The sequence below is a fragment of the Neolamprologus brichardi genome, chromosome 7, assembly GCF_056152115.1.
Source record: "Neolamprologus brichardi isolate AB-2024 chromosome 7, ASM5615211v1, whole genome shotgun sequence".
Lineage (NCBI taxonomy): Eukaryota > Metazoa > Chordata > Actinopteri > Cichliformes > Cichlidae > Neolamprologus > Neolamprologus brichardi.
In genome coordinates, this window is record NC_142110.1 from 9249610 (window position 1) to 9274478 (window position 24869).

General features: G+C 41.5%; 4 protein-coding genes across 4 annotated transcripts; 1 reads left to right on the forward strand and 3 right to left on the reverse strand.

Moving 5' to 3' along the window:
• Window positions 1-518: 518 nt before the first annotated feature.
• armc10 (armadillo repeat containing 10) lies at window positions 519-5296 on the reverse strand. Its single transcript, XM_006789504.3, has 6 exons — window positions 4606-5296; window positions 4240-4385; window positions 4016-4150; window positions 2689-2865; window positions 2488-2559; window positions 519-2287 (listed from the first exon to the last, which is right to left on the reverse strand). The coding sequence occupies exons 1-6, from the start codon at window positions 4847-4849 to the stop codon at window positions 2036-2038; spliced, it is 1026 nt and encodes a 341-aa protein (XP_006789567.1). The 5' UTR covers window positions 4850-5296; the 3' UTR covers window positions 519-2035.
• A 3161-nt stretch (window positions 5297-8457) lies between these two features.
• On the reverse strand, window positions 8458-10565 carry LOC148101964 (uncharacterized). The gene is made up of 3 exons (XM_087843046.1): window positions 10549-10565; window positions 10415-10470; window positions 8458-10346 (listed from the first exon to the last, which is right to left on the reverse strand). Exons 1-3 carry the CDS (start codon window positions 10563-10565, stop codon window positions 8458-8460), a joined length of 1962 nt encoding a protein of 653 aa, XP_087699172.1.
• Window positions 10566-13991: 3426 nt separating this feature from the next.
• Window positions 13992-19351, reverse strand: LOC102782915 (leucine-rich repeat-containing protein 17-like). Its single transcript, XM_006789503.2, has 7 exons — window positions 19132-19351; window positions 16760-16961; window positions 16201-16677; window positions 15906-16120; window positions 15135-15290; window positions 14531-14672; window positions 13992-14440 (listed from the first exon to the last, which is right to left on the reverse strand). The coding sequence occupies exons 2-7, from the start codon at window positions 16882-16884 to the stop codon at window positions 14161-14163; spliced, it is 1395 nt and encodes a 464-aa protein (XP_006789566.2). The 5' UTR covers window positions 16885-16961; window positions 19132-19351; the 3' UTR covers window positions 13992-14160.
• A 346-nt stretch (window positions 19352-19697) lies between these two features.
• Window positions 19698-23204, forward strand: fbxl13 (F-box and leucine-rich repeat protein 13). The gene is made up of 9 exons (XM_035907157.2): window positions 19698-19727; window positions 19820-19940; window positions 21494-21656; window positions 21734-21853; window positions 21970-22093; window positions 22193-22273; window positions 22581-22715; window positions 22825-22988; window positions 23072-23204. The coding sequence occupies exons 1-9, from the start codon at window positions 19698-19700 to the stop codon at window positions 23202-23204; spliced, it is 1071 nt and encodes a 356-aa protein (XP_035763050.2).
• Window positions 23205-24869: the final 1665 nt, after the last annotated feature.

Consider the following 24869-nt stretch of genomic DNA (forward strand, 5'->3'; position numbering starts at 1 on the left):
TGGTGTTTATTTTATTCTGTTTTATTTTTTAACTTGTCTGTTGTGAGATCTCAAACTTTACACTCCATTTACTTTAAGTCAGAGTTGGTAGAGACCATAAAAGTCTTTAAACCTGTGCTGAAGTCAGGGCACACCCTGTGTGCTCCAGCTCTCTGGTGCATATTTACCTCTGTAAAAGATACTGCTATTTCTACATGTTTAGTCTGGAGACCATAAATAAAAAAAAAAGAAAAAGAAAATACGTATTTTGGTTCTTAGCCATTGACAGATTTACAGACAGCATCAATTTCAGCGTCTGGTCAGTGACGCACTAAAAGCCTGAGAAGCAGTGAGTGACGTGATGCATTCAGGTTTCTCCTCAGTGAAAGACTTTAGCAACAGCATTTTTCCTGCGACCTACCAAACTGATGAAAATGAAAACACTGTCAACCTTCGTGCCTGAGCATGAACAATCTGATTTTTACATTCTTTATTCAAAATTTCATCCAAAACAACAACAAGAGGACAGAAAAAAAAAGTTTTTACCATGTTGGGTATTTATTGAACCATTCAAACAGACAAACATGATCCATTTTATAGGCAAAACGCTTAAATAAATAATAATAATAATCATAATCCAGGTCACAAGTAAATCAACCTCCTACTCCACATGTCTGGTAAACCCTATTCGCCTGAGATATATTTAGTTTTGGGTTCAATAAAATCAGTGTCTAAACATAAAATAAAGTGCAGCATTTCAACACACCTGGACTGACCCATGCAGTAAAAATCTTGCATTTATCATTATCTTCTGGGACCACAGTTACATTTTTCATGCACGCTCAACCTCTCAGGTGAATCAGTCTTCTCAGTGCATAGCTTAACATAACAAGGCTTGTATTTAACATTCAATACCATGATTTTTTTTGTAAATGAGAAAGAGCTTTCAGATGATCATTGTGACACTGCTTTGTCAGTCTGACAGCTATTTGTGATACTTGCGGCGTCTGTGGAACAATCGAAGCAGTCCAAACATCCTTTTCCTCTTCTAACTTCCTCCAGCTCCTCCCTCAGGGGGATTTGCAGGTATTTGGAGTCCAGTTCACAGAGTGAGAGAGACATTCAGTGACACCAACACAGCCTGGATCAAACCCTTTCAGGCAGCTGTGGTCAGCACATCATTAAAGATAAAAGTTTTCCTCAAATGGTGTAATTCATAGATGTTTCACATAACTCAGCTAGCACTTCTTAATACTGGCGGGTCAGTGTCTCATCTTGATACACTGAAAACCTCTAAGTTAAATTTACTTTGGCCTGTCTAAGAATCACAACACCCAGCTTCTTAAACTAAAAACACAGCTAAAAGTCTCTCTGAACCACGGTGGGAGGGGGTGGGGGTGCAGTGCACAGGTTCATGCTGTAGGTCATACTAAAACGTTCTCTAGAAAACTTTTGGCAGTGGATTTGGATTAAGAATTTTCACCTGGAAAGTAGCTTCAGAAATTATTTGTGTTTGCTTTTTTTATTCTTAGGGGAAAGTTCTCAGAAGAAAAAAAGGGCACTGTGGATATTTTAGAAGGAAAACAGTCTCTGGCAGCAGGAAAAACAGGAAGAGGTGGCCTGTTTGCACTCCACTGAATGAAAGGGTTCCTCCTGCTTCCTGCTCCCTTATTGCCCACCAATTAATTGTGGTGTTAGACGCTAGAATGAGGGAAGAGTGGCCAGTGAAGTAGAACAAATTATGTAGCTGTGTTTGAAAATACAGATTCAAGGAACGCTGCAGATATGGAAGGAGTGTAAGCAGTGCATCCACACGTACACGTGAATTAAACTTCTACATCCGATCTACGTCATAACTGGAGCCCTATTTTAATCCTTTTTACATGTCGACGCTGCTACGCAAGTTGGGGGACAGATTTCCCAGAGATCTCCAAATCAAGCTTTAGGCTACACATAGCCTACTCTTCTACAAGATTAATGGCAACTTACATACAAGTTAAGAGGGGAAATGCTGGTTGGTGGTTTTGGAAGCATAATGGGATGCAGGGAAGGAGGTCTACGTCAAGATACGGGCGACCTGGGCCTGGATGTCTCCATCCGGGTGTGAAAGCAGCTGAAGCAATCTGCCGTGTAGCTGGGAGGATTCATCTAGCATGACCCGGAAGAGGCAATCTTGTTTGCGCCTCAGTTCATCAGCCACTTGGGCTGATGGCCTCCAGGCCTTCAGGTTCCCTGCAAAGGTCAGCAGACGGAGAAGCACCGCAGGAGCTGTTCGTTCATCAAATAGCAGCACCACGGAAGCTGGCGCCTGGGGTAAGAAAGCAAAGAAAAAGATACAGAAATAGGATTTCTGCTAAAGTCTGCTAGCTGCAATTCTGTTTCTTCTGATGGCCTCTTAACACTAAGCTGCACGGTGCTTTCTCAGTCCCTGTGTATGACAAAAACATGCAAACCTTTTCATGAAGACGGTCAGATAAAGGCTGGATTTTAATTTCCTTTTGGTCTTACCTGAGCTTGAACGATGTCATCCATCATATCTGGGTTCGATGACAAATTCACGAGGACTTTCAGAGTCTGAACCTGAAACAACCAGAGCAGCTTTTACATATGGCACACATTCATGTTAAGATTTAAAGATTATTTCATCCTTATAGCTTTTAACAATTTGCTTATGGGAAGTGATAGAGTTCACGCCCTAAAGTTGCAAACCTGTAAGGCTTCATTGCTCACGACCAGCAAGGACAGTAAAAGAGTAACGGATTCCTTCAGCAAGTGTTGATGTTTGTCTGTTACTGAAAGGTTTGTGAGCAGCCGCAGAGCACCAAGCTGAAGGTCCGAGTTCACTGGTGACATCTCAATGAGTTCCAGCACTTGTGGAACATAAACCTGACAGACAGGATGAAGTTTTCAGTAAAATACATCTTCAAAAAACTCACATCTATATAAACAAATGTAAACAAGAGAGCTGTCTGCCAACAGCTACAGCGAATAATGACTAAATGAAGCAAAATGAAAACAATACCTTGTGGATGTTAAACAGAGTGTAGTAATAATGGCTTCCTACTCTACACGAGCATTCGAAGCACTTTAAACAACATGTCTCATTCACACACACTCTTTTCTACATCAAAAGCATCTTTTTTAGTTGTACCTACTATGCTCGGCCATTTTCCATTACAATTGAGTACTGCTTATGTACAGCATCATGGTCAAAAGTTTTGTGACACGTTTTGTATGCGACACAAACAACACAACAATGAAAGAGAGTTTTAAAGCTCTTGTTGCCAGGCTATAAAAATCGTGGTTTCGATTTTTGTGAAGGAGTCACTCTCATGACTCGTTGAATAATGCCATTGACTGGCCAATTGGTGGCATTCAGTCTTTTGACGCCACATTTTCAGACTGACTCAGCTGACTTGGAACTTCAGCTGAGCAGATGCTAACAAAGTACCTGGTACCAGGTGCTATCACATAATGAAAAACCCTAAAAACTGCATTGAGTTTAACCAAGCCAAGCTGCGGAGGTACTAGTGGAAAAGAGCTATAAGTGTTGATGATTGAGCAACTCAGGGAACAGCATCTTGCCCAAGGATGCTGTGGTATGCAGACTGGAGCAGCCCCACACAACTCTGTTAGGGCAGCAGTTGTGTGGGGCTTCTGTGTTTACAATAAGAGCTGTGTGCTTAAGGTAGCTCTCTCTCAAAAAGTAAAAAATCCCCTACTCTTTGAAATCGATCCAAGAGTAGGAAAAAATGTCTGGAGCCTTTAAAGCTGCCTGAAACCTAAATCTCCCTGTGATGCATTTAATTCTGTCCATCCTGGTCACTCCCAACCAGTGTGACTGCCTGTTCTCATTACTCACCTCACTTGTGTGCTGTCCATTGCTTTTGATGTTTGACCCCAGGTATTTAAACACATCCACATTCACTACCTCTGCTCCCTGCATCTTCATCCTTTCACCGGTCTCTCTCTTTCATTTACGTGCATGCATGGAAAAAACACATCTTAAGAGGAAATGAATATACAACAAACATACCTTTATTTGTTCCTGGTTCTGGATGTTCATACAGAGGTTATTTAAAGCATTCAGAGTCTGCACCCTAACTTCAGGTGCAGGATCAGAAAGGAACCCAGCTATGATATGAATCCCTTCAAATTCCCGTATTAGATTCTGAGGGATTAACAGAGAAGAAAAGAACATTAAAGTCAACCAATAACTGCTCCAATCTATACATTTCTGATACAGTAAATTTACTGTACCTGATTCACAGTGAAGGCAGCACTGTTTCCTAATGTAAGAAGAATCCGACACCTGTCTGTGGGATTATTGCTGGTCTTCAAACAGGACAGGAGCATTTTCAAGTGCTGTGGCTCCAGATTGTCAGGGGACTGGTGGATAATGTCCCCTATAAAGCATAACAACATAAAAATGAGACTATGGATCAGTTGTAACCCTTTTCTTTTTCATTTTGATTCAAAAGCTTATTTTAATTTATCCAAGTCCGAAGATGATGAAATATTCACAAGTTAACAGCGAACAAAAATATTTGAAGATTTTTCTGGAATATTCAGATTTAAATAGCAGCTAGGATTACAGTCCAGCTTTAAGGGCTCTGGGGTCCTTACCTGATGCCGTATCTGCTGGTCGGGGACAGATAACATCCAGTCCGGACACTCTGGCCAGCAGACTCCCCGGTTGTATCTTCACTTCACTTTGCTGACTGCCTTTAACCCCAGGATTCTCACCTGTGGCATTTTTCTTGTTCCTCTTGAAACTAATAAGTTTGTATATGCCATAAGAGGCTCCAGCTCCGGCAACTAATCCTAACAAAGCCTTCATGTTGCCGAACCTGGGAGTTATATCGCCCATGCTGCTAGCTGCTATGTCTTTAGCTAAGCTCTGCTAGCTGGCTAGCGTTAAGCTACACGTTATGGATAAATCATTTACCTTACTTGCGAACAAGTCAGGTTTTTTAGTTAGCTAAAACTAATGACACTCCATCGAAACCACAATGAAGGCAACGCAAATCCGTTTCAACAGATTCATTATTCTAAAAAGTGGAGAAGTTTGCCGACAAGCCACAGTTGTCAACAATTATCCGAGTCGATATTGAGGCCAGCTTGGGGTGGCCAAACAAATCTTTCGCTGCGTGACTGATATGGCTTTGTATGTCATTAAAGAGTGTGGTATAATTTGTCTGAACATAGCGTTTTTATGAAGCTTTTAAAATAACCAGAAAGAAACTGAAAAACCGCGAGCAAACAGATCACATCCGACTCTGAATATTACCGTTAAAAACTTCTGCTGCTCACTAGTTGTCCAACATTTAACCGGACTTAAGGTTTACTTGATCCGTTACTTGGCAACGGTGGATCGTCAAACGAGATTATACACTTAAAAGTCGTAAAGTAAAAGACATAAAAAATAAAATAAAAGGAGCACCAGTGTAGCTTTTCCTCAGATAAGATTTCCAAAGGGGAAAAAAAAAAAAAAAAAAATCAGAATTATACCAAAATAAATAAATAATATTACCTTAAAAAGTATAACGTTTGTGCAAAGAGCACATCAGATTCAATGTTGATTTTGTAAGAAGCTCTCTACTTGTATCAGTTTAGCTTTTTACTTGCTGGTCTATTAGTCATTTTAATCTGAAATATCTCATTTGAGTTTTGGAAATTCAGATTACCCACCAACGAACTTATCAAAGTCATTGTCGCATATGTATATAATCCAGCCTTATAAAGTGAAACAATTCTACCAGCTTATCGTCCTTCATATTTATGACTTTAGAATTTCAGAGACTGGGGCTTTTCAAGATTTTCCTTTGTGTCAGAAGGCAGACATATGCTGGTGAAGAAAATTTATGCATTACTTTCAAAAGGAAGCCATCCTTTCACTGCCAATGATAAACATTGGGCATATCACGCCCACCAACCCCCCGCTGAATGTAAAAGATAAGATCCCAATTTATTTTACTTTTACGGGCTTTAATGACAGCTTCATGTATGCCATGTTGAATCAGTACAGTTGATCATTTCCAGTCTGTGCACTGGCACGTAGACCCCCGGCTTTTCTTGAAACGAACACACGGTGGCTCACTTTCTCTTAATTTTAGCCCTTACTCCTAACCCCTGAAGACATGTTAGGCCACCAGAAGAGGTCCAGAGAAGATCAAGTTCATATTCCCCTGCCCCCTTTCACCCACACTTCAACATGTTTCAAGCACATGCAAACAATGACTCATGCTTTGCTTGTTTGCATTCCCCACCAATGTTCTTTTCATGTGGCTTTTATTAGGTTGTCTTGATGCTTAAGTTACCTTTAAAGTGACTTTCAAAAGAAAGACTTCAACTACAGCCTTGATGGGATCTGTTTTAGAAGCAGGTTCAACAAACTCCAAGTTGATTAATGCTGAGCTGCTGCTTGTGGTTCTAGAAAGTTCAATCAGCTGAATATGTTCAGCTCAAGTTAAGCCTGTGCGTAAGCAGTAAAAAATAGCCATCATCAGCAGAGCTCCAGTACCAGGATTCACCATGGCAACAGGTAAAGAGCAGAGCCTCCATGTATTCACTGGACTGAGTGAATGCATCTTAATGTAGAGGGAGACTTCTCTTTAAAAAACAAACAAAACAACAACAATAACAACAAAAAAGAAAAAACAGTCAGCACCATCCATTCATAAAGCATGAATCCTACCACATTTTAGTTTCGTTATTTACTTGCAGCCTGACGTGAAACAAATACAGATGCAAGCAAACAAATCTGAACTAAAACAAACAAACAAACGAAAAACTGTAGTTCTCCTGTAAATCGGATTACCTTGATTGCTTTTTGAAAATAATCTCAACTTACACATTTCAGGAATCAATTTTTCGTTTAAACATGATGTCTGACTGTGAACCTATTGCAGTATAAATTACAAACAGAATATAATCAGCCTGGATTTAAAAACTCATTTTAAATATTTAATCCTGTTTTGGAACCATAAAGTCAATTCAGACTGATCTTCACACCAATATTTACATCATGTCCAACATGATGTCAACTCTAAAACAAATGCAGATGACCTATTAGACAGTTACAGCTGCTTTTCTGTCCACAAAGTTAAATGGATATAGACTGTAGAATTTATTCTGGACTGCTAATATATCCAGCAAACTGTTTTTATCCTTACACTGGAGAATTATAATAAGGACTACCATCAAATGTGGTAATCAAGACAAGTCAAAATTGTAACACTTTCAGGTTCTTACTGAAATAGTCGATGTAGGTAGAAGAACAGGAAATTGATTTGCAGCTGAAGACCAATCCTATTATAATAAATCTATAAGTTTTTAGGTGTTAAAGAATGGCCATTAAGATTATGAATACTTCTATTTACATAGACCACTTGTCAGTAATGTTACCTGCAAATAAAATCCAGACATTGGAAGAAAAAAAGAAGAAGATAATAATAAAAAATAAAAAAAATCTTAAAAGAGCTTCTGTGGACCTAAAAGCTTGATTTCATTATCAGAGGCACCTGCGCTACTTTAATGCATTTTACATGCAACGTCTTATATTCTGAAGCTGTACCAGCTCACAAAACTTTGCAATATCCAGGAAAGTCTGCAACAGCAGTTTTAGTATTATAGGTCAATATGCTTATGAAATCAAGCCTTCAGGTAAATAAAAAGCTCCCTCATCTGTGGAGCCAGCTCTCAGTTTGTATTCAAGAGACAGACACGCTGTCTACTGTTAAGATTCGGATTAAGACTTCCCTTTTTCATAAAGCATATAGTTAGGGCCTGATCAGGTGACTCTGAATCCTCCCTTAGTTGCACTGCAACAGGCCTAGGCTGCTGGGGGCTTCCCATGATGCACTTCTTCACTCGCTGTGTTTATAGACCATTTTGCATTTAATTATTATTTATCCATCTCTGACTGTCTCCCACAGCGTGTCTTTTGTCCCGTCTTCCCTCTCTCACCCCCAGTTGGAGCAGATGGCCACCCCTCCCTGAAACCAGTTCTGCTGGAGGTTTCTTCCTATTTAAAGGGAGTTTTTCCTTCCCACTGTCTCCAAACGCTCGCTCAAAATGTGGTCGTCTGATTGTTTGGGTTTTCTCTGTATTATTGCAGGGTCTTAATGTTACCGTGTAAATCACCTCAAGGCAACTGCTGTTGTGGTGCTATATAAATAAAATTAATGTTAAAAAAAATCAAATTCAGAAACACAGGGGGAAACTGCCTACTGAATGCATTACACTTCCATACAAGACTGATACAGATGTTTTAAAGTTGAATAAGGTCAGTCCAGTTTCAGTGCTCAGTTTTAGTATTTACTTAGTAATGTGATGCTCTATTTTCTATTTAAAGGACAGATTTCCAGGACAGCAGATGTGTTCACAGACAAAAACACTACAACATTTTGGTTTTCATACCTTCAAAAATGTGTTCATCATTCTTCCCGGTCTTGCACATTGAGTTATCGTGTCCTTTCATTCATGCCATCTTCTGACCAGTCTCCACTGATTGTTACTCTTCCCTTGCACCGTACGGGGTGTGAAACAGACCTTTGACAGATATGCTACGGCCCGTGTGAAGCGGTTTTTGGATTTAACGTATGGCGACGATGGAGATGTATTACGGGACTCTTGAGGAAGAAGACTTTTTGTGTTCCTCTTAATGACACACTTAGGCATCAAACCTGTAGGTCTAGGCTGCTGTTCAGAAGGCCAGTTGTCCAAGTGTCTGGGCCGTCGCCTCACACTGACTCGAGGCATGTGCCTGTTTGAGTGCATGAAAGGCTGTAAACGTTCAGACATCACAGTTTGCCTTTGTGGTTTAGAAAATGAGCCCAGAGTGTTTCTTACTCCATAAGATGTGAGCCCTCTCTGGGTTGGATTTCTCAATCTATTGTAATGTTGTTTCTGAAAGGCAGAAAGGGGTTTTTGATTGTAGAGGTTTGAATTCTCATGTTTTGCATGGGCATTTAGGACGAAGGGAACAGCACTGACTTTCTGGTATCCGGGAACGAAACTCAAGGGTTTGGCGGTAAACATCCAGCGAGCTCTGTCCATCTGTTTTTGCTTATAATGAGGAATTTGCGGGTATTGTGGGCTGCTTTGATAACCCATGTGACCTCTTCTCCATTGGGGTAAGGGGTCATTAAAGCTTAAAGAGACAGAACCACTTGATGGAGGCCAGTGGACGTTGGAAGCATATTTTACAGTCCTTAACTCTTTGCTGTCAGTGGGTTGACCTGCCTGGACTGAAGCACCTATTCTTGTCTTGTATTTGGGCCAATAATGCTGCATGGAGGGGTGATGCTTTTTGCCATAGGAATATACAGATGGTAGGTTTTTTGCAGGTGGGACATCAGTTTGACTTGCTAAGTCTTTAGTGAGTTCAAAGCCACCAGGTGGTCTCCAGTACCCCATTAAAGGATCTCTACTGTAAGAGGCATGTTCTGGTTTTAGCATATCCTTCCAATAAGGTGTTAAATTTGAGGTCTCACTTGAATACTGGCTGAAATCTTGAGATGGGCTTTTTGCTGGGTTCACAGGGGGTGCAGTCACATGTTCACTATAGGAAGAACCGTGCCCGTGAAAGGAGCTGGAGGGAAATTGTGTTTTTTCTGGTGGTTTGTGTCGTTCTGACTCCACACTCACAGATAAGTCATTGTTTCCCCAGGGAAAACTGTGCGCCAAATTTCTTGAAGCAAGACCTGTGGCTGCTAAATGATCGTGTGGGTAGAAAGTGGTGCCCGGCCTAAATTTTTGGTTGTCATAAACATTGGAAGAAATGAGACTTGCAGAGGAGTCGAAAGGATCAGGGAAAGAGAGGCGTTTATTTGGCGTTTGGTAGTTGGCACCTTCTTCAATCCGATTGTTATTTTTCCTGCTGTCACCAGAGGCAGTACCTCCTTTGTCAGGAGTTGGTCCATAGTCCATGGATGTTCCGAGAGTTTTCATTTTTTCCCGTGCAGTTTCAAAATGTCTACTCAAGTCACTTCCTGGTACTAAGAAGGAACGCTTCATGTTTTCTATAAACTCCTTTAAATGACTCATTGTGGGAAAAGCGACACCCTTCACAGGCTCCTGCGTGTGTCCCCTCACTAACAGGTCAAAGGGATGGTGATAACCAGACTGCTCATTTTGCCCTTTAAGAGGAGCAGAAGAGGCCCCGTGAAATTTATCAGGCTGGCTTTGCTTCATCTCAGCGTTAACATCCTGTCCTTTATCGTAAATAAATGCTTCTGGCTGACGGGAAACAAAGCTTTGCCGTCCAACATTCTCATTGTTTGTATTCAAAGATTGTCCAGAATGAAATGCGCTAGAGGTTTGGGGGCTCTCATAGAGATAGTAGCCATGTGCAGTACTGTAACCTATCAGGAAATAAACATCGCATTAAACTCGTGGTCAGTTATGCAAATGAAAGTACTGGAATTCATACCTTCTTGAGGAGGAAAGCACAAGCAGCTCCACAACAGAGTGCAAAGCCAGGAGAGCCTGGAAATGAAAATAAAAATAAAAATTGAAATACTAAAAATCTAAAAGAACAGAGAATAAAATGACATTTATATTTACCTGAATGAAAGAGCCATGAGGGTGAGTTCAACCACAGACTCTACCTGCAGCAGAATAATGATTAAAGCTTCTAACCAGCAAAATAATCACTCATGCTCTGAGTGAAGCCACAGTGGCAGGAAAGGTACCAGAGGGGACACAAAACCTTCTCACATTCTGCTTCCACTGATTGCAATCGAAGTTATTGAAAGCAGCTGCTGAGTTAGTTCTTGCAGGTACTCAGACTGGTGGTGCACAGTGAATTAGTTCTGGTTGCATTTTAACTGCGAAACAGTAACTCAACTTCAGAGAACCTAAAGACTTTCTCTCACTGTTAATAAGTAATAAGTAGGTAAAGTCATCAGGGTGTTCTGTTTCACTCGGCCAGTCTTTGTCAGTTCAGATTTGGCTGAAATTATAATCATAACAAACTGTTTTATAAATTGTGAATTATATAAATTATTATTTTTTTGTTACTTGATTCCCATCCTTTGTTAGTTAAGCCTGGCTCCTGACAGCCTGCCTCCCTGTTTGCTGAATTAATGATGAGCTGTTTCTTGTTGGGTGACAGGAAGTGGAAAAGGTTCATTGCAAAGAGCAAGAGAGAGATACCCTGGAGCTGACTCTGCAGATGGACTTTACAAAAAAGCCTTTTGAGAGGAAATGCCGGCAGGTTGCACTTACCAAACTGTTGAGCTGGGTCAAATTACACAAGAAAGCTGGTAGGTCAACATTTTAGGGTTTTTTTTCTGAAGAAATTATACTGAGGTCTGCTGACTGTTTTTTTTCTCGCTCCCTCATGTAAAAAGCCAGAGAAAACACTCACTGAGGTTAAGAAATTTGCCAGACTAAAAGTCACGCTCCCATGCTGTATCCTCCTACTGCCGTGACTCATTTTGTCCCTGTGCACCTTCTTACTTATATTCTTAACTCAGTTGTCATACTTTTGTGCAGAAATGTACATTTTCCTAAGTTAAAAATGAATGAACACTCCAGCTCTCACTGAGAAACTGGAGACCCCTGTAAAGGCTAGATGCCTCAGCCTTAAGTGTATCACTGCTCCATGGTGTAAAGATAGGACTTGAAAGGGACAGAAGACTACTTCAAAACTGAATGAACACTTTTTATCTTTTGTGTGTGTATGAATTTTCCTCTGATGTTACAAGTGGGATTTACTGAAATGGACAACAAGCATCAGCAGAGTGAAAAAGGATGTGATGCACTCTCTGTGCTCCCAAGCAGCTTCTTACTGAAGGTAGATTCTCTTACAGCGAGCAGCATTCTTGTCTCAGTTTTCTTTGTATTTAGCCTGGAGTTTGTACACAGAAAGATGATGGCAAGTCTGTTTTTTTTTCAGTCTGCAACAGCCCCTTGTTCTCTGAGCAGTCAGCGATGAGCTCAGATTTCAGTTACATAACTCTTTAAATAGAATTCCACTGTAAACATACAGTCCGCTCTCTTTGAGGGTATTTGATTAAAGTCACTTGCAGATCATTTTCCTTTAATCTAAATACATACCAGAGTGTGCGTGTGTATATACACTTACAGGCCACTTCATTAGGTACACCTGTTCAACTATCTTTTAATGCACATGGCAGCAACTCAGTGCATTTATACATGTAGACGTGCTCAGGGCTGAAATTCAAACCGAGCGTCAGAATGGGGAAGAAAAGCGATTAAAATGACTTTGACTGTGGAGTGTTTATGGTGCCACACAGGATAGTCTGAGCATTTCAGGAACTGCTCATGCACTCCAATTTTCCCACACAATAATCTCTAAGGTTTACAGCGAAAGGTCCAAAAAAGAGAAAATATCCAGCATGCGGCAGTTCTCTGTGGGGGAAAAGAAAATGTTTTGTTCATGCCAGAGGTCAGAGGAGACTGGCCAGACTGTTTTGAGCTGATAGGAAGGCAGGAGTATCTCAAACAACCACTCATTACAACCAAGCAGAAAAACATCTCTGAATGCACAACACATGGATCCTTACAGCAGACGATCAGGTGCCACTCCTGTAAGTTGGCAACAGGGACCCGAGGCTGCAATTTGCACAGCCATTGGCTTCTCTGAGTCTCAATTTTGTCTGCAACACTGACTGCTCGGGCTGCTGCTGCTTGGTACACTCTCTGTACTAACACAGCACAGCTTAAACACCACAGCCTACCTGGGTATTGCTGCTCACTGTCCCTTTATGACCACAGTGTACCTATCTTCTGATGGCTGCTTCCAATAGGACAACACACAAAGTTCACATTATCATGTTCAGTTTGAGATGAGTCCACTATGCAGCGTCTTTTGGGATGTAACAGAATGAGACATTTCCAATATTAAGAACATCTTGAAGGCAAAAAGGGGTATAAGCAAGGTGTACCTAATAAACTGACCCGTGTGTCCATGTATGCATATATATATATATATGCATGCATATATGCAATGCATATATATACATTGGAAATGTGTGTATATATATATAATATATATACATACATATACATATATATACATATATATATATATATATATAGCCACTCGCCAACACTGACTCCACTCACCAGTTGTCATCTGTTTGTGTGGAATTTGTTTCTGTCCTCGGTTGATGAACAGTGTTTCAGCATGACTATGTTTGGCTTTGGGTGCTTGTTCACATCTGCAGCCATAAAAAAAATGGGCAGAGGTGCCAGCACACCCTGTCAGAGGGCCAATAACATCAAACAGAAAGTGAGAAAGTTGTATTTATACAAAAAATGGTGTCTGCATCCTATGTCCACATTTGCGTTTTATAAAAAATATTGTTTTTATTTTAAGTATGCTTCAATGTTTGGTTAAAAGTTTACAAACCTAACTGTAATATTTCATCACCTCATGGCAACAACATTATAAACCAGAGTTTTACTGTAACTCCCTTTAAGTATTCAGAGAAAAGTCAAGTGTCATTTGTCTGCTGTTTTTCCATGTGATTAAAAAAAAGATGATTTGTTATTTTAATCCTCAGATCTTTCAGTACTTAGAATTACAAGACCTGCTAAACTGTGCTGAAGTATGCTGCACATGGAAATCTATCATCCAGTCCGGCGTGTTGTGGAGTCAGGTCTGCACTCAGAGATTACTTCTTGTGTTTAATTTATGATGCTGTTAAATTTTTTTTAGTTTAAATAGCAAGAGTCTGAATGTCCCCTAATTGTTGCTCTTATTAGATCAACCTATCTGTGGCCAAAGACTGGATAACAGACAGCACAGTGAAGAACATTCTGCAGAGTTACCGTTTATTTGTGACCCATCTTAACCTGCGTGGCTGCACATCCCTGCAGTGGTCCAGCCTGAGATTTGTCAGTAAGTGTTCAATGCTGGATTTAAGGTGGTTTATATGCAGGTGTGCAATGATCAATGCAATTTGCATTATTATTATTATTATAATAATAATAATTATTATTATTATTATTATTACCACAATAATGAGTCAAACTAATCAAAATGTCGATCTTTATATATTTGAATTACAAACACAACACCGATAACACATAAAAGCAACAAAAAAATAGTTTTTTCATCTGATGCAGACTTTTTGCTTTACAAATTACAGAACAGGTTAATGAAGGCAAAACAAACAGCCTTTAAGGTTCATATTTTAACTTGAGTCATGACAATCTGATGATCTGGTATTTCTGCGGCACCCTCAAGGCACTCGGCTCCAGCTCCTCCTCCTCCAGCTCTGCCTGTGCTTCCATCAGTGTGTTCCAGAGCTCGGGGTCTGTCTGGTCTTGATCTGGCCTGCTTTGCTGCTTTGGACACTCTCTGTTGTAAGCTTTCACATACTCCTCCACGCTGTCCCCAGCGTATTCCAGAGGAGAGTAGCACACCAGGCCTGAAGGACTCACTCCTGGATGGAGGCTTAGCCAGTAAACCATGTATTGAATGCTGAAAAAAGGCAGGGAGTTTTTAGTTAACTTGTCAGCATTTAACATTGAAAAATAGATGCTTATAAAAAATTTGAGCAGAGGAACCCACCTGTAGTCACACACCCAGAGGTTTCCTTCCAGTTTTAAATGTAACAGGAAGTAGAGGTCTTCAAGAACCCCGTGCTGGACAAACGTCAGGTTGTTGTTTGACAAGTCCAGCTCCTGGAGATGCAAGAGCCCAGTCAGGGAGCCTGAGAGTGAGAGAGAGAAAGCAGAGGTTTATGGGCACAGCTTCCGTTAGCTTCTTGACTCTCTCAGTATAAATATATGAAGAGCAAAAGCAGTGCAGTCAGACTTTAATTAAAATTAAATGCTCAGCCTGTCTTCAGTGTGTGTCTGAATAACTTCACCACACTGATCACTTTGTCTTCAACCCCCTAAGCTTTCCCCACCATAAATTAAATTATTACTGTATACAGAACGATGGCAGAACGCCTGCTGTCTCTGAAAACACAAAATGGGAAACAGAAGGCGGCAGGAGTTGTATAACTGTTCTTAACCTTTTGACTTTGCATATCCATATGGTATCCATCACATAAAGAAACTGGCGTATACAAATTTGCAGTTGTGCATGTGGATACAAACCTACTGAGCGCCGTACATGCTGTTGTTTTCCCTGATTATTATAAAATAGGTAATAATAGCATGCTTACCTTTGTCCAGGTGCTCCATGTTGTTATTGCTGAGATTAAGGGTTCGGAGACTCTTCGCAGCATGAAAGTCTCTAGCTTTGAGGTGACTGATCGAATTATGCGACAGGTCGATGTGGACAACGTTGTCGGGGATACCTGAGGGCACCTCAGTTAAACCTGAGCATAAATAAATGCAGAAAAAGCTTTATCTATATGTTCAGCTCAATTTTTTCATGCATTCAATTCAAATTGGTCAAACCCAAGAGTGCTCCAAGAAGTCAGCACAAGTTCCACTACTGGATGATTAGTAACTAAAATGTAGCGCAGAGACAAATTGGAGTTCTGTTTCTGTCCAGAAAATGAGTTAAACACTAAAATCCAGGCTTCGGGCCTGCAGGATGATAGTAGTACATCTAATTTAGTCCTTTTTTGGACGCACTACAAATGGTTTCCTATTTTTAATAGGACTGTTCTCATAAAAAAGCCAGATGTTGGCTTTCTTTTCAAATTTATAAGGTGACAAACTCCTATAAAGTGATAATATAAGCGGTTAAGTAAGCACACGTTTGCAAACCCACACATGCATGTTTGCTTGTTTACGTCAAGCTGTGAAAACGCTTTGAGTGAGTTGTTTAGTCGTCCCAGTCAAGCAACAGCAATATTTAATCATGAGCATACGCGCTCTCTGACAGTCGCAGGTATTTTTCCTAACCCCTCTCTTACATAACAAAAACACATGTGATAAACCTCTCAGGAAATGGCTCAGAGGAGAGGAGGGTAGAGAGAGCTTGCCTCGGTTACTGCAGTCCATCCGTATTTGGGGGTAATGGTAGGTGAAGCAGACTGTAGTAGCATCTGGTTTGCTTTGAATTGAACTGGGCTCTAAAACGCCTGTGTAACCCGTTTCATCACTCTGTTGGTTGTTGGCTGGGTCTGGTTCTTTACAGAGTAACTCAGGATCAATGTGCTTCAACTTCATGTTTTTTAACCAGATGGGCTTGGCACACCTAGCAGAGGGGACAATCGGACACTGAGTAATGACTTAAAAAGTGCACACTACATATTGAGTTTTGTTGGAATCACTTACCTGGCGTGGTTTCCTAGATTACGGTTGCTTGGCACCTGAAGAGTGCGTACAAGACTATCCATTGGGCAGAGACAGTTCCAGGGGTTATCATATAAACGCAAGTAGCCAAGGTTTGGCATGGGGATGAGAGCCTCCTCACTAAGTGTTTGGAGGCGGTTGTGCTGAAGCAGCAGGGTGGTAAGCTTAGTCAGACCCTGGAAGGCCCCATCCTCCACTAGAGAGATCTGGTTCTGCTGCAGGTCCAGACTATCTAAATTCTCGTATCCGAGGAAGGCTCCATCAGGAAGGACTTTAATTCGGTTGCGGGCTAGAAGGAGGTGCTTGGGTTTGTTGGACCATGTGTTTGCGGTGGGAATTAATGAGAGACGCCGTTCTTGGCAGTCTACAAAGACATGCCCAGATTCTGTTGACTCTAAACAGTTGGGTGACACAAGACCAGATGGGCCTGACCTGCTGTGACGGCGAGGACCTCTTTCCCTGACGATTCAAACACAAGCAGCTGATTAATCTGTGAAAAATGGGCTGCAGAAATTAAATTAAATGTAGGAGTAATCCATACCTGTCCCGTGTGAGTTTGTGCCTTGCTCCTTTGAGGCCTCTGCCCTTTCCTGGTTTTTTCATCTCGATGGATGGGAGCAGCAGGAGGAAAAGGCCGAATAAGAGGAGAGGGGGGATTGCACGCATCCTGAACCCTGCAGGGGGGATTGTCTCTTCAGCAAGATGAACTGGAGTCAAATCAGCTTCTGATGAAAGTTTACAAACTGGGAAACGGAAATAACAGGTCAAAGGGCAAATTTGTTATTGTTGATTGTACACAGGAGCTGTCATCCCTGCAGAAGTGAGAGGTAACACACCAATCTGTTATAACATTATGACCAATCACAGGTGAAGTGAATAACACTTATCTCTATGTTATCGAGTGAGTGAACATTTTGTCCTCAAAGTTGGTGTTAGAAGCAGGAAAAACAAGCAAGCGTGAGTATCTGAGCGAGGTTGACAAGGGCCAAATTATGATGGCCAGGACATCTCCAAAACTGCAGCTTGTGGGGTGTTCCTGGTCTTCAGTGGTCAGTACCTATCAAAAGTGGTTCAAGGAATGAATATGGGAGGCCGAGACTCACTGATCCTTGTGGGGAGCGAAGGGTGGCTTGTGTGGTCCGATCCAGCAGACGAGCTACTTCAGCTTAAACTGCCGAAAAAGTTAGCGTAGGTCCTGATAGAAAGGTGTTAGAATACACAGTCCATCGCAGTTTGCTCAAAAATAAACTAACAAGGGGTACATGGGTATCAGAACTGGACCATGGAGCAATGGAAGAAGTGTTCTCGTCTGGTGAATCACGTTTTCTTATAAATCACATGGTTGGCTGGGTGCAGGTGTGTCGCTCACTTGGAGAACACCTGGCACCAGGACGCACTGTAGGAAGAAGGCAAGCTGGTGGAGGCAGTGTGATGCTTTGGGCAATGTTCTGCTGTGTTCTTTCAGCAGGATAATGCACCCTGTCTCAAAGCAAAAATGGTTCAGGAACTTTTTGAAGAGCACAACGATGAGTTTAAGTTGTTGACTTGGTCTCCAAATTCCCCAAATCTCAGTCTAATTGAACATCTGTGGGATGTGCTGAACAAACAAGTCAACTCCACGGATCCCCCAACACACAACTTAGAGGACTTAAAGGATTTGTTGCTAACATCTTGTCTGATACCACAGAAACACCTTCAGGGGTCTGGTAGAGTCCGTGCCTCGATGGTCAGGGCTGTTTTGACAGCAACCAACACAATATTAGGCAGGTGGTCAAAATGTTATTCCTGACTGGTGTATGTACAGCTTCAAAATACAGTGGATTACTATGACAATACTTGTTCATTCATTAAGATACAGACATAAAGTATTTGAAAAAATATTCAGCATAGTACAAGTAAACATGTATCTGTTCTATACTGCTCACTGTTTTATTGCAGGTGAATGCAGAAACCTGCAGGAGCTCAATGTGTCTGAGTGCTTTAATGTTACAGTAAGTGAACATGTTAACAATGAACATCTTAAAGCTACAGAAAAATGCATCTTGCTTTTGTATGTGCACATGTGACTTTGACGTTCTAAACCTTGACAAAACCCTGATTCTAATTGGTTTCATCCACCGATAAATAAACAGGCGATGGTCAGTTTTCCAAATATAGATTCTAGTAACAGGTTCCTTCCTGGTTGGATGGGAAGTAACATTTCAATCTCTCCTTTTGTAGGATATGATGGTCCAGAGAATTTTGGAGGGCTGTCCCTGCCTGCTCTACTTGAACCTTTCTTGCACCCTCTTAACAAACAAAACTCTACAAGAGCTGTCCAGGTAGGTCTCAATTTGTGGTAACACCATCAGTGATTTAGACTTTGTCACCAGAATAGATTTAATAGATGCTACAAACGGTGTATCGGTGTGCATAATGTTTCTTTCTGATGGCATCCCGCCCCTCAGGTTCCAGAATTATCTGCGTGTCTGTTTGTCCAGTCGAAGCCCACAGCTGGCTTGTATTTCATGTCAGAAATGAATGCGGTCTGTGCCAGCAAAATGATTTAGAGAAACAGATGCTACACTGTATAATTGTATGACAGGTTGACCGATTTCCATGATGGTGTTGCTCTCTCACATCTTGTAGTATTATGCAATGCTATCTGATTCACATTTTCCCACAGAATAATGTGAGGATGCTCACCTTTAATTGACAATGACATTTTCCTTTTTTATGCCAAGGCTTTCTTTTCAAATGTAACTTTTTTTGTGCTAAAAACAAACAACCAAACAACCAGCTATGATCTGTACAACGCTCATTAACACAAATAATTTGCCTTCATCATTTCTTACATCTAACAGAAACTGCCTGAGCCTTCAGTATCTGAGTCTGGCCTACTGCGATAGATTCACAGACGAAGGTTTTCTGTACCTGGCCACAGGGAAGGGCTGCCACAATCTCATCCACCTCAACTTGTCCGGCTGCACCCAGGTCAGTTGATGCGTTTCTCTCAGCTGCTCCACTCAAATTCAGCTGAAAACAGCAAATGGCTTTTGACCTCCTCAGTCCGTCTTGAACAAATCCAGTCACTCGTCTGTTTGCATGTGTTCTCTCTTGTCCCTGGCGTTGCTGGGGTTTGCACTCGGGGAGAGCTCCGAGCGAATGAGCAGATATATGAAGTTCAGGGAGAGGAAAAGGCAGCTGTGGCCAAGCAGAGGTTTGGGTTGGCCCACCCACTCAACATGTGTACACTCTGCAACGTAACCCACGTACTGCAACATGAAAGGCACTCTTCTGGGAATGCGTATTAGTTTGCTTCCAGATGTATAGTTTTATGGGGCCCTGAAAATTCTGTGAATGAGGAAAAGTGCATCCAGGAGACTGATTAAGATGATGAAATAGACACAGATTTTCCCCTCTCCTCCTAGTTGACCGTGGCTGGGTTCAGATATATTTCTGCTGGATGTCCTGCACTTGAAGAGATTGTGATCAACGACATGCTCACGCTCTCAGATAGCTGTGTCCTGGTGAGTGTAAATCATGGCACATGAATGTGTCTTGCCTTGTGCATAATTCTTTGTACCCACACCCTTAACCCCATGTTGCTCTTCTCTAACAGGCCCTCCTTACCAGATGTCACTGCTTGTCTGTTATTTCTCTGCTGGATGCACCACATCTTTCCGATATCACTTTCAAAGCTGTTGCTGAAGCAGCCAAACTGAAGTCTTTCAGCATAGAGGGTGCGATCACATCCCACAGTCTTCATTTCAATACACGCACAGTGGGGGAAATAATTATTTGATCCCCTGCTGTATTTGTAAGTTTGCGGCTTATAAAGAAATGATCAGTCTCTAAATTTTATGGTAGTTTCATTTAAAAGGAGAGTCAGAATATCAAGGAAATATCCAGAAAAAACACATTACATCAAAGTTACAAATTGATTTAAGTGCCATTGAGTGAAACAAGTATTTGAATAATTCATGATTCCACAGATTGGTTGTGTGCCCAAGTTGCACACAGATTTCAGTCAGTCAAACAAAGATACTCCTGATCGCAACTCATTATATGTACAAAGCACACCTGTCCACATAATCAGTTTTGTCCATTCCAACCTCTCCACCATCATAGACATGGCCAAAGAGCTGCCACAGGACATCAGGGGCAAGATGGTAGACCTGGAAAAGGTTGAAATGAGGTACAACAACATCAGCAAGAAGCTTGGTGAGAACTATTAGTGCAATTATTCAGAAATAGAAGAACTATAAAATGATCTTTGCTCGTCCTTAATTCTGGAGCTCCATACAAGACGATGCCTCATGGGGAGAAAATTGTGTGTGGATCAGCACAAAACTACACAGGAGGACCTTGTTAATCAGCTTGGCAATAGACTACGCCAAGAGTGGGCAATTCCAGGCCTTGAGGGCCGGTGTCCTGCAGGTTTTAGATCTCACCTTGGGTCAACACACCTGAATCACATGATTAGTTCGTTATCAGGCCTCTGTAGAACTGCAGGAGCTAATTTAGCCATTTAAATCAGCTGTGTTGGTTCAAGGACACATCTAAAACCTGCAGGGACACCGGCCCTCGAGGCCTGGAGTTGCCCACCCCTGGACTACGCCATAATGGATTGAACCCACATGGTCCCCCTGCTCAAGAAGCCACATGTAAGTTTGCCAGTGAACATCTAAATGATTTACAGAAAACTTGGGAGAAAGTTCTGTGGTCAGATGAAACTATAATCAAGCTTTACTGTATTAACTCAACCCGTTACGTTTGAACGAAAGAAAGTACTGAGTATGACTCAAAAAATACCATCCCGATAGTGAAGCATGGACTTGGAAACATTATCCATTGGGACTGTTTTTTTCTGATACTGGTACAGGACAATTCTACAGGACTTGAAGCTTTGAGTGCCCAAGCAGAGGCCAACAAACTGAGGAGGAGTTGGCCAAAGTCTCTCCTAAGATGTGTCCTAACCTGGTGACCTACCTGTGCCTGCCAACACAGGTTTCTCCACCAAGTACTAAGTCATGTTTTGCTTGGGGTGGAAATACTCATTTCACTCAATGACATTCAAATCAATTTATAACTTGCATGTAATATGTTTTGGTTGATTTCTGTCTTTTTCCATTAAAATGGAACTACAATAAAAATTAGAGGCTGTTCATTTGTTTTAAGTGAGCAAACTTAAAATTTCAGCAGGGGATCAAATAATTACTTCCCCATTGTGTGAAGAGTTTTAATACTGCTCCAGTTATTCTCCACTATGTTGTACACAATGCTTGTGCGTTAGGCAACTACCAGCTCACAGACCTGAGCTGGAACGCCCTGTTCAGAAGCTCACAAGGTCTCCGCAGGCTCCACGCTGCAGAATGCCCCGGGATGACTGACGCAAGCCTCAAATCTGTAGCCTCCCTCCAACATCTGCGATATCTTAACATCTCGTATTGCAACAGGTGTGTGCTTGTTTGTGATGACCGAAGTCTCACTTTTCATACCTTTTCTTTACATTTCTTTAAATAATGTGTTTCAGGGTGACTGATGTTGGGGTGCAGTATTTGACTAAAGGCTGCTCAGCGAATGAACTGCAAGAACTGAATGTCAGTCACTGCCGTCACATCACCGACATCTCTGTCATGAGGATTGCACAAAGGTACACACAGTTACGTCTCTGATTATATGACAGTTTTTTTCATGAGTATTTACCCAGAACCGAGCCTAAATACTATCATAAAGCAGCTTTTGTTTGCTGTTTTTCCAACTTGTTAGGTTGTGCAAACTTCTCCATCTCAATCTGAGTTACTGCGAGAGGCTGACGGACTCGGCTGTGGAGTGGCTGGGTGGGAGCTCTCTCTGCTCACTTGACCTCAGCAGCTGCAACATCCAGGATCAAGTACTATTACCATGTTTGCTCTTGTTTTCACGCATTCCTGAAGATTTGAATTTCGGGAATTTGAAGAACAGCCTCTAACTTGGGTATTTGCATTTTTAGGGACTGGCCACTCTTGAGGGAATTCCTTTGAGGAAATTGGTTATTGCCAAGTGCTTCTCTGTCACAGACGCTGGAATTAAGGTGCATATTTATCTGGAATTTCAGCCAAGTGTTCAGCGTCCAAGTTTTCTTCCTCTCACATTGTTTTGTAACATTGACAACTGATGGGAATTACATTTGTATCCAAACCTTTTCCTGGACTAATGGTTTTACAAAATGAAACCCTTCTCTTTATCCACAGCTATTTCAACGAATCTTTTGCTTTCAACAAGCCAACACCATTGAAGAAATGATTTCCAATTTCCTCCATGTTTAGTCCTCATTTATTTTCTAATCAGTAACACTTCATCACACATCTCTCATTTTCTTTGTTTCTCACAATGAGCAGAAGCTGTGCAAGAATGTGACAGACCTGGAACATGTCGATATCTCTCATTGTGTGGCTCTGTCTGACGCAGCCGTCAGAGCCTTTTCGTTTTACTGCAGAGGCCTGGTCGCACTGCGGATGGTCGGCTGTTTTAAGGTATAAACGTGCACATTACTAAGGCATTTAATGTTATCCAGTTGAAGGAACTGCCTTTCTTCTTGTCATTTCATGCCATTTTTTTTTCATTTTTCTCCCCCTGCTTCAGATGACCGATATGGCCGTCCAGTATCTGACAAGTGGATCTCAGTACTTGCGAGAGCTTGATGTGAGTGGCTGTGTTCTTCTCACAGATGTCACACTTCGGTACTTGGAAAGAATTTGTCCTCCACTCAGTTCCATCACGATGGCCTGCTGCAGCGGCATCTCGAGGTACGGCATGCTCTTAAAAGTTCACAGCAAAGCTAAACTCCTGCCCAAAACTTTAACCAATCGATGAAGGTGTGTTTCCTCAGGGCAGCTGCCTCAAAACTTCAGCCACGTGTGACATACTGGGAGCACAGCAGGGACACCCCTCCATACTGGTTTGGATACAACATGGGGCATCTGGTCACAAGTGATGATCCATCAGAAGTAGCAAAGCAGTAATCAGTAATGACAACTGCAATAAGTTCATGGAGGACTTTTACCTGTGTGGGCTTTCTGGTCTGTACCTGTCGGGACAGAAGCCTACAACACAAAGTTTTACCTGCTTTGCTGACACATTTCATCAGTTTCCAACAGCACAGTTGAAGTGCTGTACTAGTTTACTTCAGGAGCCAGTTTGCAGCCCTATCTATTAATAATATAGCAACCTTTTCTCACTGGAAATCATATTTATATGCACAGTTTCTCATGGACTTGATGTTGCCGGCCATCATTGGTCTGCAATGACTGAATTCAAAGTTTGCTTCAAATTCAGAAATGTCTCAACATAATCTTTAGAACAGGGGTCTCAAACTTAAATCAGTCGTGGGCCACTGCTGGCACTGTCATCTTATTGGAGGACCACTTTAGTCTTCAAGTAGTACAAAATCAAACAAGAAAACACCCACAAATATTTCCAAAAATGTAGTGTTTCGTTTTTTGTTTTTAATTTCAAATATTGTATAACAAAACTGCAAACGTGAAGTAGGGGTGAGGTGGGCTGCAAGTGGGCCCCAGGCCGCAAGTTTGAGACCCCTGCTTTAGAAGTTTACTGTTCCAATTTTAGGTGATGTACATTGTATCCCATAGATGGTGAAGCTTTTTTCTACTGCTCCCTTATTCCCATCTTAATTTATTTTAAATGCCAGATGTCCTTCCTGACACAACTCCAAAGGGATTTGGATTTGGACCACACTATAGAGTCACTACTCAATTTGAATTTAATGGCAGAAAAGCATCTCATATTTGACAGAGTGCCATTTTTACCACTGTGTAGCATCTCCTCTTTTAACAACAGTCTGTTAATGTCTCAGAACTGAGGAGACCAGCTGCTGGATGTCTGGGAGAGGAATGTTGTCTCATTCTTGACTGATATAGGATTCTGACTGCTTGGCACTGCTGGGTCTGACGATAATGATGCACCAAATGCTTTTAATAAGTAAAGTCTGGACTTTGGGTCAGTTCAGCACTTTTCTACTATGAAGTCATGCTGTTCTAACAGATGCTGAACTTGCCTTACTGAAATTTGTAGTTCTTCCTGAAAATGAATGGCGGTGCATGTTGTTCGCAAACCTATATGTATCTTTCAGCGTTGACAGTACTTTTCCGTGTGCGAGCTGCCATCAGTCACTAATGGACCCTTATACTGTTAAAGATGCAGGATTTTGAACTGAGCACTGACAACAAGCCAGATGGTTGATCCTCTCTTCAGTTCAGAGGTTACAGCATCCAAAAGTTTTTAAAAACAATTACAAATTTAAATTTGTCTGACCACAGAACAGTATTTCACTTTGCCTCAATCCATGTTTGATGGGCTTTAGTCCAAAGAAGACAGTGGGATTTTTGTATTATGTTCACGACAGAGCTTTAACCTGCATTTTTGGATGGCGCTGCAAACTATGACCTGTTTCTGGAAGGGCTCCCGAGCCCACGTACTGATTTTCATGACAGAACCGTGTCTGTTTTTAATGCGGTGCTATCCAAGAGCCCAAAGACCACGTGCAGCCAGTATCAATTTTTGGCCTTGTCCTTTGCGCAACAGAGATTTCTCCAGATTCTCTTTATAACATTCAAGATATTTACAATTTTATGTTCAGGAACATTATTCTAAAATCGTTCCACAGTTTG

Coding starts and splice junctions, on each gene's coding strand:
- armc10 (XM_006789504.3), bottom strand. CDS start 4,849: ATGGGCGATATAACTCCCAGGTTCGGCAACATGAAGGCTTTGTTAGGA. Junction 2,560..2,688: donor TGAGCAATGAAGCCTTACAG/GTTTGCAACTTT, acceptor TGGTTGTTTCAG/GTTCAGACTCTGAAAGTCCT. Junction 2,288..2,487: donor ATGACATCGTTCAAGCTCAG/GTAAGACCAAAA, acceptor TTCTTACCCCAG/GCGCCAGCTTCCGTGGTGCT.
- LOC102782915 (XM_006789503.2), bottom strand. CDS start 16,884: ATGCGTGCAATCCCCCCTCTCCTCTTATTCGGCCTTTTCCTCCTGCTG. Junction 16,678..16,759: donor CACAAACTCACACGGGACAG/GTATGGATTACT, acceptor TTGAATCGTCAG/GGAAAGAGGTCCTCGCCGTC. Junction 14,441..14,530: donor CTCTGGGTGTGTGACTACAG/GTGGGTTCCTCT, acceptor GCCTTTTTTCAG/CATTCAATACATGGTTTACT.
- LOC148101964 (XM_087843046.1), bottom strand. Junction 10,347..10,414: donor GTGCTTTCCTCCTCAAGAAG/GTATGAATTCCA, acceptor ATTTCCTGATAG/GTTACAGTACTGCACATGGC.
- fbxl13 (XM_035907157.2), top strand. CDS start 19,698: ATGCTCACGCTCTCAGATAGCTGTGTCCTG. Junction 21,854..21,969: donor GTCATGAGGATTGCACAAAG/GTACACACAGTT, acceptor CCAACTTGTTAG/GTTGTGCAAACTTCTCCATC. Junction 22,094..22,192: donor GCTGCAACATCCAGGATCAA/GTACTATTACCA, acceptor TTGCATTTTTAG/GGACTGGCCACTCTTGAGGG.